This window comes from Sinohyriopsis cumingii, chromosome 10 (assembly GCF_028554795.1).
Source record: "Sinohyriopsis cumingii isolate HCF-2022 chromosome 10, ASM2855479v2, whole genome shotgun sequence".
In the NCBI taxonomy this organism is placed as follows: Eukaryota; Metazoa; Mollusca; class Bivalvia; order Unionida; family Unionidae; genus Sinohyriopsis; species Sinohyriopsis cumingii.
The window spans coordinates 75,977,232-75,994,994 of NC_142970.1; the positions used below are offsets into that span (position 1 = coordinate 75,977,232).

Genomic DNA, 17,763 nt, shown 5'->3' on the forward strand with positions numbered 1-17,763 from the left:
TGGACTTGGTACATGACTTGATATACGACTGGATTTTAACAACAAACTAAAGACTGGACAATCAGCCGTAAATCATGTCGATGATGCATGTTACCGCCATTGTTTATAAAACATAAAACGGTTTCCGTGAAAGACATCGTGCCGATGTGGATCCCGTCCATGACTTGAATGCGATTTCGAGACCACGTGCTGGATAACGAATCGAAAGATGGCTCATCAAAGGAGGTAAGAAGGCCATTACTGTTTTGGGAGGCGATTAAAATAAAAATTATATTAATACAAACAAACAAACATGGATACAAAAAGCCGAACATGATCAAATACATACTGGAAAAGTGAAGCCGCTGTGGAAAAGCGAAGATAAGTCAATGCTGGTGTTGCCCGAGCATGATTGGCCAAACAAGAGCTATAGCAACTTTATATACCAGTGCCCAAATATTTGCGTGGGTAGCATGAGGTCCATACGTCTAAAGAAGCTCATTATAATTTTTATTTCTTCATAACGATCGTGTTTATGGACGACTATACAAGTACGCATTAACCATTGTCGATGTTGCAAGCAAATACAAAAAAGGAGAATCGTTGACGTCAAAATAGTCAGGATGTGTCGCAGATGCGCTCGAACGCATTTATGTTTGCGGATCAATAACATGGCTAAGATTATTACAAGTCGATCCTGGTCAAGAATTTGTCAGATCTGTTGCTGCATTGCTATCACTACACCATGTCTGAGTTGGTCTTGGTCACGATCTATATTGACACACGGTGACACGGCCATTGATGAACTACTGAAGTGCACAGTTCTGGAACGGTTATTCGGTCATCATTATGCATAGGAATTAATGAATCCTCAAAAATCACACAAATGGGTAACACGCTTCTATCTGTTATAGCTGAAATGAAAAAAGAGCACACATGTAGTCGGATTTAAACTATCTAATGCGATTCGACAAAAGACTGTCACGAGAGACACCGCCTCCAATTATAAAATGATTTCACAAACTCTACCGCTACAACAACCCGAACATAATTTTTGCGGTATTTGAACGCACCAGACAGCAAACAGATTGGTAACTTCGTGCTACTGGCTGGGCATGGTTCGTCTATATATTTACTATCTTCGAAAGCATTGATAGTCCTAGAAAACAAACACGTTATAGTTTGGGGCCGTCATCGTGTGGATCACGTCTAACAATCAGAGGATTTGTGCGAGGGAAATTACAAGTCGTTTCAGTGAATACGGAACTACCACCAACATCTATATTAGCACGTTGATGTATCAATGCACTAGTGTATCACAATAGGAAGATGCCTGTATGCATAAGTGGTGAGCCTTCGAATTATGTCTTATTCATTATCACATACAAGATCTACTCGGATTCATATGCGCAGATTCTCTGTGTTTTTTCTGAACAGAGCATTGTTAGTGATCATGAGAAATTCTTTCCATAATCTATTCGTGGCATTTGGAGTGCAGATCCGTATTCGTTTTCTATAGACGGCACCATCTCTATGTACTGGAATAAAAAAAAGTCTAGATGGACTGTACATTCACACATTTATTACACGATTGACCTTACTTACACGAATCCCCAATCGTTTTAAATGTATCCTTGTCTATCGACTTTCGATTATGTCGCACAACCAAGAACTTAATCTACTTTAGAAGGGCCAAATCATTGTAACACCGATATAATTCAAGGAATCATATTTGATAACATTTGTCGAGCATCTTCACCTGGCTTGTATGTGTGTGCGAAAAGTGCCACTGGATTTTCTAATTCAACACTGCTCTTGAGAAAATTAAGTTCAGGTGCTTGCAATTGGTCTGCGTTTTCAGAGGTACAGTTGATATATTAGCAATTTCAAATGCTATGCGACGGTTTCGTTCATCCTAAAACGCATTGTTATTGAAAGTATAACAGTTTTTCTTGAACCACAAAGTACTCGTATATTATGCTGACGTGCAATCGGCTTCATTTGTTTTCCGTATTTGTAATCGATGATGAATTATGTGGGACAGCAAGTTGATCCAGTGCCACTATAGGTCTCAACAATTCAAGTATGTCAGCTTTTTGCATGCTGCGTGGTATTGGTATTCCATGCTGTCGTAAAATTTGTTTAACCTAATGCGCATACATTCAGATCGTTCAATAAAATGTGTTATTTTGGACGCTGTCCAGATTAGGGATTACATTCGCTTCAATCCTTCCCATTATTTTGTTATTTCTGTGTATGTTTTCTTAGCAGCGTCAGTTTTGTGTGCGGTCGATGATATTTGTACAATCGCAGGTTCATCACAGTTCTGCTAAATGCGCGATAATATTCATGAGCAGGTCTACATAGACAGCAAAGTTGATTACGTGATTATACTCAAATGTCACGTTAAGACATGGCCGAGCACTTCTTTCTGAAACTGAAGACTACTGCTCTCCAACTCTATCATTATTAGCTTTCTCCCTTTCCCAAAGACTCTAATCCATCTTAGATAGGATTTAAACCAAATGTGTTCACGTTTGATTTGTGAACACTTGTTTGTTACAAACACATGAATTTAAAAATCTCTACCAGGGGAAATATCAAAATCAAAGCTTATTTTCAAACAAATCGAGTTTTTCTGAGATAATTTAAAGCAATGAGCACCACCCCTCCCCGTACATGATTGTTTATTGTTGTATTCTTACAAAAATCTCGAATCATATCCATTCCTTTGTCGATTTCATCATTAATAGCTTTGATGTCTAAAAGTTCCGGATTGCATGAGCAGCATTTACATCGTGATTAAGCTTAATTAAATCCGGCTGAAAAGCAATATTCACCTTTGCTCCGGAAGTATCACAGCATTGTATCACCGATATGATTCTTTAATACTATTTGATAGTTGTTGTCCAGCATTTTGTTTAGTTTGTACGTGTGAGACGATTGCCACATAAATTTAAAATTCACGACTACGCTTGTCAAACTTAAATATTGGTGGTTGTGCTTAGATTTTTATGCTTTGACAGTCGCCTTAGTAGCAACGGTAGTTATGATACGGCGACAACGTACTTATACAAGATCATACACAGCACCCTGCAACTGCAATACCTAATGACGTAAGTATGTCAGCTTTTCTTCCACCTTTGGTATTTGAATATTACGGGATAATTGTTTGGTTAGTTATCAGTGTTAATGGACACCAAATAATATAATAACCGGATACTACTAATAAATACTGTTCTTGCGTAATGTTGCGCTATGAGTTTCAAGGTTATCAAAACTATTCACATTATCAAAACAATTCGACCTTTTGGTATTGTAGTATCAGGGATTTTTTCATCTCGTAGGATGATCAGCATTTTTTGTGTATGTTCTAAAAGAACTTTCTACACGTGGTGGTTGGGAACATCTGCGATTTTTTAATCCACATCTTCTTTTACTTTAGCTTCAGAATAAACAACATAGCCTTTGATAAACGCAATCTCCGTTCTCGATTCGTTTGATTCCTGCGACTTCACTGATCACAGTCAGATGACGTGCGACAGCTCCTCTCAGCTGGATATCAGTATTTTGAATGTTCATGTAATAAATGCTTAGTTTTTCATTTCCATCTTCAAAAATCACATGCTCACTTGCGTCAACGTCAACTGAATCAAACTTGTAAACTCCGCTAAATCCGCTTTGGTGGGAAACCTGATTAGATCCACATCAGTGCAATGTTGGCCTGTGTAACGTCCGTCAGTGGTATAATACATTTTATATAACGTTAATCGTACTTTAATGTCGAATGAAGAAGTGTTTACGAAGTTTGTAAACTCTGAAGTGCACGAACTGCTTCAACAAGATGACAGGATAATGGCGGTTACAACCGCGTTTGCATAATTGAATAAAATGATTGTAGATGACTTTGTCCAATAATTAACAACTTTAAGTGTTGGTGCAAGTCCAAATCAGTTGAAATACGATAAGTCATAGGGTGTCACCAAGTACGCAACATATTGAATGTCTGTCAAATTCAGGTGAACAATGACGCTTTCACGTGTACGTGGCACCATCGATACAAATCCATTGCCCATAGACACCAAGAAAATGCATGACTGACTTTACTATCGCAAGTATATGAACTGGTCAGTGGTCGAAAACTTTTGAGAGTGGTACGGGTAGTCGAAGTGCTCAGTCTGATGATATTATGTGAGTTGTCACTGGTAACCGCTGTCATTTTCCTTTCTTTAACCGCAAAGAAACTTATGTCACTCCTTGCGTCTCAAATAGCTTCTTACGATGCCATAGACTATTATTTGGATTTGTATTCTGAAAAGGCACGAACATGTTTTTGCTGCAGTAACACCTTGTTTTGTACTTATTTGCTACATAAACTGCACCACAATATTACTTCATGGGTGCGCATCTGTGGTGGTGTGCGCGAGAAATATCAGCGTTGACGCTGTTCAAGACTATAAAAATGACAACAATCGTGATCTACAAAGTCCATGTTTTTGATACAACTATGATAGTAGCACCTCCTGTACGCCGAAATTCATCGTTTGCGTAGTTCTTAAACAGTAATGTGAGTGATGTGTTTAGCTTCACAAATAACCTTGCCAACATCTCCCCAAACCCATTGATGTCACTGAGGGTAACAGCTCAGGAAAATCTCAATCAATCTTCATGAAGTTGCAGTTGGGGCTGTTGGCTTGCAATACTCCAGGTTAATATAAGCGTTCGAAATTGATGGCAAGGAAAGCTTACATTTCAGCATTTCCTACCGCGTTTCAGATGTTTCCAACAGTATGCATTTGATGGTCTCCAGTATTAGATGTATCTTTTTATAAACACCAAAGCTGGACCAGCGCATTTCGTATAATCAGACGAGTCCGATAATCGTTAATAATCGAAATGTGATCACTGAATCCGGGGTTCAGCGTGAAGCAAACGTTTCTTTCGTATGAACTTCCAGTTCCATTGGTGGACATAAACGCGTCACGCGTACATTTTCTCGGTTTTAAAAATCGCAGGCAATGATGTCACTTGAAAATATATAAGTATGAATTACTAAAATGCTCTCAATATAAATATAGAAATATTGAAATCCAGAGCATTGCAAACCAACAGTGTGACAGAAAATTGACAATGAAAGGTAAAGTTGGCAATTGTAAACGCATTAAACGAGAAAAATAATAACCACCCGCTATAATAATCGCGGAATATATTACAACGAAGAGATACAAGTAAATAAACAGACCCTAGACAAATATATATCACAAACAAAGACAATAATTCAATTATGTGTCCTTTGCCACATTCCGCGTTACATTTCTTGATACAATGTTTTGGATTTAGGCTACCAATAGATGCCAGATTTCATAAAATTGCTGGATCCCTACAAATAACATGCACGTGACAAGGTATAAACTGTCTTCTTTAGCTGGTAATAATAATGGCAAAATTTGTACTTACAATTTTACATTCAGAATATCCTCAAAATGTACTTTCTTGGTGCTGCAAATCCGAATTACATGAGCCATGTCATGGGTTCTCAAGCTTGATTACACATTTAGAAATTGCACTGTAATTCCGACTATAGTGAGAGAGCAACTTCATCCTACTTACTGCACTTAAAATGAAATAAACATTATACTCCATATCGTCTTTTTGATAATTGCACTTGAAAGACTTCATATCATTCCCACATTATGAATTCAAACAATCAATGGCAGAACAGAAACACACTTGCAGATGTCTACACACTGACCCCGCGCTGCTGACATTCGATGTACTTCATGTGGGGCTGGCACAGATACATCAAGTCCATAATCACAACATTTCGTAGCATCGACAACAATACGAAAATCTATTCATTCCAGCTCAAATGGAATTGTTGTAATTCGCATTCATTCACAATATGACTCCAAATTTCAATTTTAAGTAGACCAAAACGCCATTTTATTTCGAAAGTTATGTCTAGCGCGCGAATAAGTTCAAATTTATCTTGGCGGAGTTATGTGCAAATTAATAGTTTTGCTGTTGTGTAATGTTGTTATGTATTTATTTTGAAATACGGCATACATTCAATTACTTTGTTTCTTGTAGTTGATTTTTGTTTATATAATTTCGCCTTAGGTAGAATAAGAAAATTAGCATATAATAGAAAGGTTACTGCGACAAGCCCACACTTAACCGGCAGTATCTGCCATCATATTTACTTACAGATGTATGAATAAAATGCAATATAAATATTGCTAGAAAAATACAATTTTTAGCTCAACCTTCTGCGAAGCAGAATGTATGACCATTTTAATACATTTTTCATACTTTCTTATTTTCAGGTGTGAGACTCAGTGAGGCAACGGATAAAACAAAACGCAAGGATAGTGGACCAGATATTGTGAAAAACAGAAGCAACGACGAACTGAATAAGAAACGCGAGTTTCTTTCCCCGACTGCAGGTAAAGAAGAATGACTGAATATTTACTATAGGTAGAGTAGGTACAACTGTATTTCACGGCATCTTTAATTTCCAAACTTTTTCTATTTAAAAAAATTGAATAATCTAATGAATACAAAAAGCAAACAGTGATCGGCCTTGACTTTTTCTTAGGTTCCGTAACAAAACACAATTTTCGAAGTCTCTGATATACAAATTAGATTGTCTTTTGATAAATTAATCTTCATCGTGTCAGGATTAATAGTCTGAGTATCCATTAAATAACAGCGGCTAGCAGTATGAATAAAAAGGATACAAATTATATTTTTGCCTTTCGGCCATATAATTATAATCTCTTTAAACGTGCTTTTCAATAAGTACTTTATACATTAATACATTATGTTAATCTTTGAGAAATACAATGTTATTTTAATTTTTGAAATTGTCAAATAACTCTTTTTATCAACGGTTCATAAATCATGAAATTGTGTTAAGCTTTCACCCAAAATATGTTTAATTATTTCATTTTTAGTATTCTCAAAGAAAATAATTGCGCTGATTATCAGAGACGTATATCCAAATTCATGGCAAACGTTTTGACGAAATGCTGAAATACAATACGGAACCTTTTCATGTGTATATCCAAATCGAGAGTTCTATTTTCTCACTAAACTCTGCACAAACTATTTTTATATCGCATGCAACTCGTATATTTTGATAAGAGCGCATCGCTGTGCAACAAATATTATCATAATTAGTTCTTTCGACAATATGATTATTAAATGTTCTTCCCGTAATTGTCATTGTGGCTTTCAAGATACAAAGATATGTCGGGCTTGTAAATAGCGAGTAGAAAATCTGTAAATATTTGATTTGATTATGGTATTTGTTTCTACCTATATTATAATACCATCATGTATCCTTGGGATCTACATTACTTGGGTTATTATATTCGCTTGATGGATCCATGTCGGCATCATCTTTGTAGAATTCATTCGCGTCATTATCTGTACTCAAAGATAGCACCTTTACTTTCTCTTGTACAATATCAATAATGTCATATTCCACTAATAGTGGCCATATATACATTGTTCTTACTCTTATATAATTCCTAAATTGATTAATTAATCAATACATTTTCAATATGTGTTCGAAAGGTCATATAACATCGGTTTGGGCCTTCGTAACAAATCTGTATGATTCTTTCAACGATACAGTGATTTAATATTTTCTGTAACATTGCAAAAGCTCCACAGACCTAGTGGAATTAGGTATCACAATCACGTAGTTCAATAATTTTTCTCATAATACAATACACATTTATCGGTGAATTGTTTGCCCATGTATTGATTATGTATCAAAATTATTTCATATAACGGGAGTATTTCTCAGCTCGTGTTGTGGTTAATAATTGTTGGACTTGTATTTGTCACGTCACTATCTCATAGGCGTGGACAGTTCAGTAGTGTGACCAGGGTGGGATTTTCCTCTTGTTTGGTCGCATATTGGTCAACTTCGTAGATTATCCACGGCTTCAAACAAGAGTGAATTATTATATTGTTAGCTACAATCATGGGGATAGTAGGCTGTAACCTATATCAATAGCAAAACTCTTAAATCACATATTTTCATACTGCTACCTTCTATGAACAGAATGCAGATAATATACAAAGGCATATATGCTGTCCTTCCACCGCCACATCAGGGCAAAACACCATCCCCATTTCAATATTGCATATAACTCGAGCTATGTTTGTTCATTTGATAAAGTCCTATATCGGTCCCATGTAAATTCCAGGTGGCCACCACTTTTGTTTTTGTCACAGTGTTCGAAATATAATCACAGTTTAACTGACTGACTGCGTTGTTTATTGTGTTATGTATATCTATATTTTTGTAACTCCTGGTATGTCATTGTATTTGAATTTTTAAATTTTATTTCCTGTTAACAAATTGTACAGTTTAACTTTATTTGATTTCGCCTACGTGACCGGATCCTTTTAAGAACGTAAAATTGCATACGATCCATAAGTAGATTCTGACGTATGCATTGACAATAATTAATAATAACCTTAACAATAAGACTTCATATTGCTTTTGCATTAATTTCTTATTGACTGATGGGGTTTGGTCTGTATCATAAATATTCAGCAATTTTCCATTGGTTGGGATAGGTCACAGGAATATGCAATTTCGACGCAAAATGAGTAATAAGATCCGTCCTATGGGGTACATTGTGAAATATTGTCATAATATACGGTGTATATAAGGAGAGAACAGAGCAATCAGCTTCATTGCTGTTTTGGAGTCATCCTCATATTTTGTGTTCCTGTTGTAATTTTGTAGACATATTGTATGTTGCACTTAGATATTATTCGAGAGGTAACACATTTATTTGGTATGTTCATTGGAAATAAAACGTGTTAACTATCATGACTATAATACGACCATAGAGTCGTAACAACTGCACGACTTGAAATGCAATTGAGATGTATAGTTCAAGGATTTGGTACTCATTTGTTATTTACTGAGTGATTCATATCAAACTTTGGAAGAAAGAAAATATCTCCTCATAGTAATCCTTAAATATTAAAACCTAAAGTCTGCAACTAATGTCTGCATTTATTATGCGCATAACAATTACAAAATATTAAACATTTTCAAGTGAATACCATATGAAATCATTAGTTTTATCAAATATATATGTGTATATGAATGTATTTTGCTCAATAAGGGAATAATTAAACAGCCAAAGCGTTAACGTGCAAATTTAACCGAAGCTAATACAATCTTTACGGCCCAGCATCCAAAATATACAAAGCTAGATGAAATATGAAATCTAATTCCGAAGAGTATTCTGCTGCGAAGACAACGTTATTAATAGTATGCTTCTTAAACGCGCCGTTTAGAGATGGATGGGTTCCTGTCCCATCCGCTCGGGACCGGCCGGGTTTCCTACTACCCCGAAATACCTCACCCGGCCCAGCTGAATATAACAATATGATCTTACTGGGTCATGTGGCAGCCCGGACCGCGACACACGTTTTATGGTTGACAAAAATGGAACTCGGAGATGGGATAGGAACCCAAGCACAATTAAAGTTGAGAAACCCCGACTCGGCCAGACAGGTCACTGCCGCGTATTGGTAACTGTACCAGGCAAAATAGTCTCAGCCGTCCATCCCTAATTCTTGTCTATATACACTCAGACCTTGAGAACCATACGGTCTACATTTTAAAAATTACAAAGAGGTTTTACTAAAACCTCATTACAAATAATGCACTTACCGAATCGTGAACTATCAGGCCGGAAGACAAATCTTATAAGTCTCTTTTGTTTTCCAGATGTTGAAGAAACATCTCGCCAGAAAGGTAATCCCATCTTTGTTCATTATTTATAAGGTACCCTTCTCTAGGAAGCGCAATTTAATATCTGAGTAAGGTCTAAATACCTAAATTATGTTTTCATTTTTTATATGATTTGCTGATATACCTATATCCTGAAACAGTGTCGAGATGCTAACAGTCTTGATGTATCACAATAATATGATCAAAATCGCCTCTAACTAAATTCAAAATAATCCAAAATATCGATTTAGTACGAACTTATTAACGAGCACTTTATGACTCCAGTGACAAATATAAATAAATAAATTCCTCAGATTAAAACTGAACACAATTAAAAGCCTGATTACACTTGATGATGAGTAAATTTAGTCAAAACAATCGTAACATAGAAAAATCATAAAACGCAATAACAGCACCAGGGTTATTTTCAAAAATTGATTTGTAGAGCATTCTACGTTGTCAACCAGATCAGGTATATTAATAAAACATTAATAAAGTACATGGCAAATATCAGGAAGCCAAAGAGATTCCCGATGGTAAAACCAATGTCCTGAACACAACTTCAACCAATAATCTAGCGCGATAACATCAAGGCCGCATTGAATTCGAAACATAAATTTATTTACGTATACAGCTTGATCAATTATAATTGTGCTAAACCCTGGAAATTGATTTCAATCGATCCCAAGATTAGAATGTGTGCCACTAAAAATATGTTTCCTCTTTTAACATCGTCATCAATGAATTATTCATTGATGAGAGAATGTTAGATAGCTTGTCGATATCTCTGCTATCGCAATTTTTCAATTTATGTGATGAAGGAGAAGCACCATGTAATGTGGAGTGAGGAAACTCTTACCCGATGTTCTGAATTGAAAAAGAAATCATGATCATTATATGTACAGTAAAGTTGAAATGTACACTTCCAATTTGATCAAATTTAGTCAAAACAATCGTAACATAGAAAAATCATAAAACGCAATAACAGCACCAGGGTTATTTTCAAAAATTGATTTGTAGAGCATTCTACGTTGTCAACCAGATCAGGTATATTAATAAAACATTAATAAAGTACATGGCAAATATCAGGAAGCCAAAGAGATTCCCGATGGTAAAACCAATGTCCTGAACACAACTTCAACCAATAATCTAGCGCGATAACATCAAGGCCGCATTGAATTCGAAACATAAATTTATTTACGTATACAGCTTGATCAATTATAATTGTGCTAAACCCTGGAAATTGATTTCAATCGATCCCAAGATTAGAATGTGTACCACTAAAAATATGTTTCCTCTTTTAACATCGTCATCAATGAATTATTCATTGATGAGAGAATGTTAGATAGCTTGTCGATATCTCTGCTATCGCAATTTTTCAATTTATGTGATGAAGAAGCACCATGTAATGTGGAGTGAGGAAACTCTTACCCGATGTTCTGAATTGAAAAAGAAATCATGATCATTATATGTACAGTAAAGTTGAAATGTACACTTCCAATTTGATCAAATGAATAAATACAATCTGAAAAACTTTTGTGTTTATATCTAGATCTAGAGTTTTTATCAAGGATATGAAATGTGTAAATAAACGGGGTGGGGTATAATCGTTTGGCGTATGTGTCATTTTAAAAGACATTTGACTTATTGATTCAACAGTGCTCTAAAGATGTCAGGACATTTTGTCTTATAAAAAGGTGTCTAGTATAATTTTCTTTAAAATAATATAACTATCAAACACTTCTTTAGTAATAAACAAGTGCATGCATACTATCAAATGTTTATATGATGAGCATAATATACACCGCCCAATACAAAACTAACTCATAACGAGTATATGACGGGATTCTATTGGTTTCCAAAAGGATTCCTTCTAAAGGTGCCTTTGAAGTTGTGCTGGGTCGGTGCTTTGGATATCGAACTCAAGACTGAAACGTGTTTTTTTTTAATCCCATAATCGGACCAGACATGGTCAGCTACTTTAGTGTGGCCCGGGCACTTTATTCCCGTTTCCTCTGCATTAAATAAATACTCTTCTTGCTGCATTTTGTTGGATAGGACAGATGTAATATCATATTTTTTCAGGTAAATTAAAATATAAAAAAGTTCTAAATACCGATTCTAAATCATTCAAGTTTTAGTGGGAAAACAAAAATTTGCCTCTTAAATTATATTATACCAGACAACAGAGAGGACAGTTTTAAGAAGCTTTAGCAACATATACATTTGATAAGGAACCACGATCAAATAATTATATCATTAATATTTTTCTAAATGTCTTCTTCAATGTCCCGTTCTTTATAGGAAGAATTGAATAATGTTACCTACAGCTCCAAATATATATTTTACCAGCATATGTGATATAATACAAACAACAAATTGTATGAAAGAATTATGGTTTAGGACTCTGTTGCAAAACAATTTAACTTGCTTGTCGTTTTGACCAATGAAGGAATTTGTTTTCAGATGGTAAATCTTTATAAATCTCCACACAAAAAGTTGTCTGCTTTCACCAATTAAAGAAATTATAAATAAGTAATATAACAATATAAATTAATATAAATTATTTTTCAACTTTAAAATGTTACTGTATTACAAATTATGGACAGGTGTACACTCAGATTAATTAACATTAGAAAATGTTGCAACAATGTGTGTCTCAATACCCGACAGTTGATAGTGCAGACAAAACAATATGCTAAGAGACGTATCAATATTATTTCATTTTAAAGACAATCCAGATGTTCCTAAATATCCAAGTATCTTCTAAAACGTTGGCTCGGAACCAGAACTCTGAACAGTATTATCAAATGATCACATTCCATGCTTGGATATTAAATAAATTATTCGAAAGATTAGTAACACATCTCATTTTGCAACACGTAGTAGGTGAGATGGTTTTAAATCTTCAGTGAAAAGTATTATGGAACAATATTTTTTTTTTGTGCAATTAAGGAATACTGGCCCAAAGGTCCTCAGATATGCATACTTGTAAATAAATTCAGCAGTGCTAGCTGAGCAATCCAAGGCAGATCGATTTCAATTTTACTTAACACGCTTAACGATATTTATGGGTGCAAAATTATTTTCATGATAATATCGTCTTGTAAGAAGCTTATGATGTTGAACAGTTACAATAGCAATGGATTAAGCTGTATGAGTTGGTGAACAATACCATTAAATGGGAAACTAATTATAGGCATCATAATCACAATAATTCACGCTTTTGCCTATCAACATGATTATGGTAGCACTTCCTCGCTACTCCCCACTTTCCTTTTTCCTGGACTCTGATCTATGTATCCCTTCAAAATATGAGTTCGTCTTTTTTAAAGGTGTTGGTGGGTGATGTAAAAATAATATAGATTCTGCTTCTAACATTCATAACACGAAACGTTAATGTCAAAATGAAACTGGCATATCATTAAGGACAGAATATAATCTGCTGCATATTGTATGGGTGAAGAAACAAAAAGAAACAGATTCAGTTAATACATATAATTGAATTATAATATCTGTTGAGAAATAACTGACATCTATTGTAAAAAGTAAGCAAATTCATATCAGTGCTTAAATCCATAAAAATGCAGTCTATAAATCAGAAGAGATTTCTACCAATTGTTAGTTTAAGGCATCGTTATCCGTACGCTCCCATGATTACCAATACCGTTTGCACTCAAATATTATATATGAATATTGCAAAATAAACGTATTGCCTTATTTACGACAGAATTAGTGAATTTCATATGTATACATACACACACACACACACACACACACACACACACATATATATATATATATATATATATATATATATATATATATATATATATATATATATATATATATATATATATATATATATATATATATACTAAATTCAACGTTAGATTGAAGAATCATGATATGTGAAAGGTATGAAATCACACATCAAATACTCGAAAAAACATTTTTTTTTGGGAGTTTGAGCTAGTTTTCCTTGTCACAACAAGTGTTTTAGCCCAATGCAAAATTTTATTTATATTTTCTATTTCATAAGAGGTCTAGAAAAGATATTTAATACTATATTTCATGGACAAAATTTCAGTCCATCTGTCTTGTGGCCATTTTAAATTGACTGTTACTAATTACTATTAAGTGTTTAAAGTGTACGCAGGTGTGTCCCGAAAAGATTTGCATGCAGACAAAATGCACATTTGAATGAACGACTGACATCACACCCACATATTTATCATCAGTATCAACACATATTTAAGGAATTGATGTATCGCACGTTTACACCATCTATTAAATAATCGTTATTTTTCCCCATGAAATTACAAAATGAGTCCCAATGGTGTTTTTTTCTACAATGCCTAAACCCCTGAAGTAGGATTCAGGCACCATCTCATAGCCTTCAAGACATATTCTTTGACCACATCGTAATCACCACTTTGATCTGATGTGAGTGAGCTGCATACTTCTAGCGTTACAAGTAAATACCGTTTGTAATAGCGCAGTCCAATAATATCTCGGCCATTTCCAATTTTCAGCAATTTTCTTAAAACTAAACAACTATATGTCTACCTCCTTTTCTTTTAAAGAAGGAATATTTTTGGCAATATCAAAACGTCAACCTGTGTTTACACGAGAGGAGTGTTTTTTTCCAGATCTGATTATTTATTTTTAAACTGCATTTGTATCTCTCTTGCATTTCATTCTCCTTTTATTTTAGCATATCCCTTTTGCCTTCCCCTCTCTTCTTTTCTATATTGCATTTACACGTATTCCTTCTGCATTAGCATTAGCATTTACATATCTCTATTTCCTTTTCCTTTCGCATTTTCTGTCTCTCGTCATATCACCCATAAACTATTTATTAGAAGAGAAACGAATGATTGAATCTCTATCTCTCTCTCTCTCTCTCTCTCTCTCTCTCTCTCTCTCTCTCTCAAGCTGAACCCTTCTGAACGTTTGTGTGGTGCTTTTCATTATCTACCAAATTCGTACAATATTCTTCGTGAAAGAAGCCATCCCTTTAAAAAAAAGCCATAATGTATTTATGACTGCAATCGTATCAGTCTTGGCATTTATTTTATGTGGTTCATTTGCTAATTAATGAATCGAAAGACGTGTGCTGCTTGGAGATCATAATCGTGATGTTAATCTTCTATAATGTTGCTCACATTTAGTTACTTACCTTACCTTACCTTATGTTGATTACACGTATGGAGACAAAATATCTTGCAAAATGTCCGTTTTAAATCTTTCTCTATCCTTTTGATATCAAACTAACCTTCCTTTCCCAGATTCAAATCGTTGCGAAATGTATAATGTGAAGAGTAACATTTTTGTGTATATGACATTCTCTTTATAGCGAATTTTAAGTTGGGTCATTTTTGAAAACAGTCACTAAAAATGATTTCATTTATAGACAATATTTGTATCATTATCATAAGCGAAACAATTAAATTCAGTATCTTGTGCATAAAATAGTAAATTGTTTGAAAACAAGTAGATGTACCCAGAGTTTATGTGCGGAGTTGATTGAAGTGGCATATTGCAGATCGAAAATCGTCTTCAAGATATTAAAGTTGGAAGACATAATCTAAAGTAAAACAGCAATAATAAAACCTCACACACACACACACACACACACACCGTTAATCAATGAACTCTTCCTAGTGGTCTTCGACGACTCGTTCCTGGTAATCGTAGGCCTTTTCCATTTGTATAGACCTACCAGATCTGCCTCCCATGTCATTTTACAAGGCCATTCAGGATGATGTTCTGACAGCCCTAGCCGCTGTGGCCGATACTGCTAACAATACCGGAATGGCTGCACGGAATGGATATATTCCACCAGTCTTTTGCAACTGATTCACCGCTGATTTAAATTATTTTAGTGTCCCCGTGGCATTATTGTGCTTGGACGCATTAAGTTGTTTAAGTTGCATTCCAGTGAAGCCCAAGGGGTCATTTCGAGTTAATTTTATTGCACAAAGTTTTAACGTAAAGCCACCATTGTTTCCTATTGCCTTCTTATCTACAACTAATTTTAACAAAGCCGATATTAGGACATTATAGCAAGTTTGCTAATCAATTTTCCACAGGCCCATCCCTTGACCCAATCTCCAGAAACAGGGTTTCGGTACAAAAAGTTAAAGTGTGCCTCCTCTAATTAAGACCGATACATAAATGAAAATAAAGGTCAAAGAATCCATAACGCAGATGTTCCTGTGAAAAGTAACAAATCGGGCATTATATAATGAAGTCATGTTTGGAACTATGCAAACCAGTGTCGATGTTTTGATACCTGTCCACATATCATTATTATGCATGTGCTTTATTTGCATAGTTAAGGAACATTTCTTCAGAAGGTTAATGATGATCATTTAAACGCAAAGATACTTCAGTCATTTCTAAGTGGTCAAATATCATCTAACTCTGTGTTTTGTCATTGTCATTTCTAATTCGAACCGTCACGAACGCATCTTTTGGTGAGGTAAGACCACGTTGGGAACTCATTTGCTATGTAAACTTTCCAGAAATGACTCTTGATGTGTGCCTATCTGTGGTACGCGCGATGACCAGCGAAACTATTATTAAAAGTACCGTTTGAGCCAAAGACAGTATGTTGCACATCAATTTGAGGTCGCTTAATTGTATCAAGTCGGCAATCTGCATTATCAGAGGTATCCATGATAATCATCATAATTAGACCAGCGGATCTCGCATAATCACTACTATCTAGCCTGGTTCCATGGTTCCATTGTTAACAAGTCCAGCAGTTGTTTTGTGGTCATAGGGTTTATCCTCGTAGAAAGGTCACATTAAATTCTGGTTTCGTTGACGAGATTGTGAGGCAATGCCTGGCATTATATGTACAACAACAATCGGTGTCGTTTCTTGTCATTGATATATTCATCAAGTTCATGCATCAACATGCTTGTTTTTACGTCCATGATACCATCGATATCGCTTCATTAATAACAACTGGTGCGTTGAACCAATACGTTTTTCCTATTGATTTATCAGGTGGTTATGAGCCAATAATCAACCAAGGCCGCTGCCATTTTTCATTTTGTTCCAGCCACTGTTGCCTTAGCTCCAGGGACCTATTTTTCATTTCGTCCACTGCGATTGTAAATGCTGCTGACGTATTTTGCTCCAGTCATCTAATTAATTATTTTTATTCCAGTGTTGGTGTAAAAGTTCTTTATTCGATTTTATATAGCTTTCTGTTTTGCACGTTTAATTAGACCGTTTCCTTTCTTTCGTTTTGCTGGTACTACCTTTTGTAAATGTTCGTTTATCTTTTTCTTTTGTTCTTCGTATGTGCGAAATTCGGGTCTCGATTGTTCATCTAACCACTGATTCATTTCTTCGTATTCTCGTTCAAATCTTGTTTTCTCTTCTGGTGTTTTTGCAGAAGGTGATGAACGTTGTGGTGGGTCTATTTTCTTGTTTCACTTCTTCCTCTGAACAATGTTTAATGTCGGGCGAGTTTAGTAATTGCAATGTAGGTCTTTTTTCTAGTTGTTGGTGCATGACTGGTTTAGACCGTTCCATAAATTTTCTCCGTTTCTGCAAAATAATTCTACTGATTACCGGTAGCATGTTTGTTTCCATAAAACTCCCTAAATATCATTTTAAACCATTCAGTGTTCATGTATTTGTTATGTGTCTTTGATGGTAATTGTACCATGAACACGTTCCAGTCTTCACTGACTTCAGCAATTGCATGTGGCAAGTATCCAATACTCTCTACAATTGCTCTATTTGGTTTTTGTATATCCTTGGTGCGTATAGCTATTTTACGATTAGGACCCGGTTCATCTTCAGTTCCCGTTAGCGCTGACACCTGCTCCACTTATGATTTCGTTGTCAATTTAATATTCTCAGCATCGTTTTGAATTTCCTTCGTTGGTTCAACGAACTGTGCAAATGCTTGTTGAAAGCCAGCTGTCAGGGTTCCCGTATAATACTGTGTCGCGAATGAAACATGTCTCGAACACTTTTGCGACCTT

General features: G+C 35.2%; 1 protein-coding gene across 1 annotated transcript in view; it reads left to right on the plus strand.

The window, feature by feature from the left end:
- Positions 1-17,763, plus strand: part of LOC149790409 (uncharacterized) — a 116,417-nt gene that overhangs the window by 29,578 nt on the left and 69,076 nt on the right. Inside the window, exons 4-5 of the mRNA XM_089973217.1 lie at positions 6,306-6,425; positions 9,749-9,775. Coding sequence (XP_089829343.1) covers positions 6,306-6,425; positions 9,749-9,775 — 147 coding nt within the window. The remainder of the gene's footprint in view (positions 1-6,305; positions 6,426-9,748; positions 9,776-17,763) is intronic.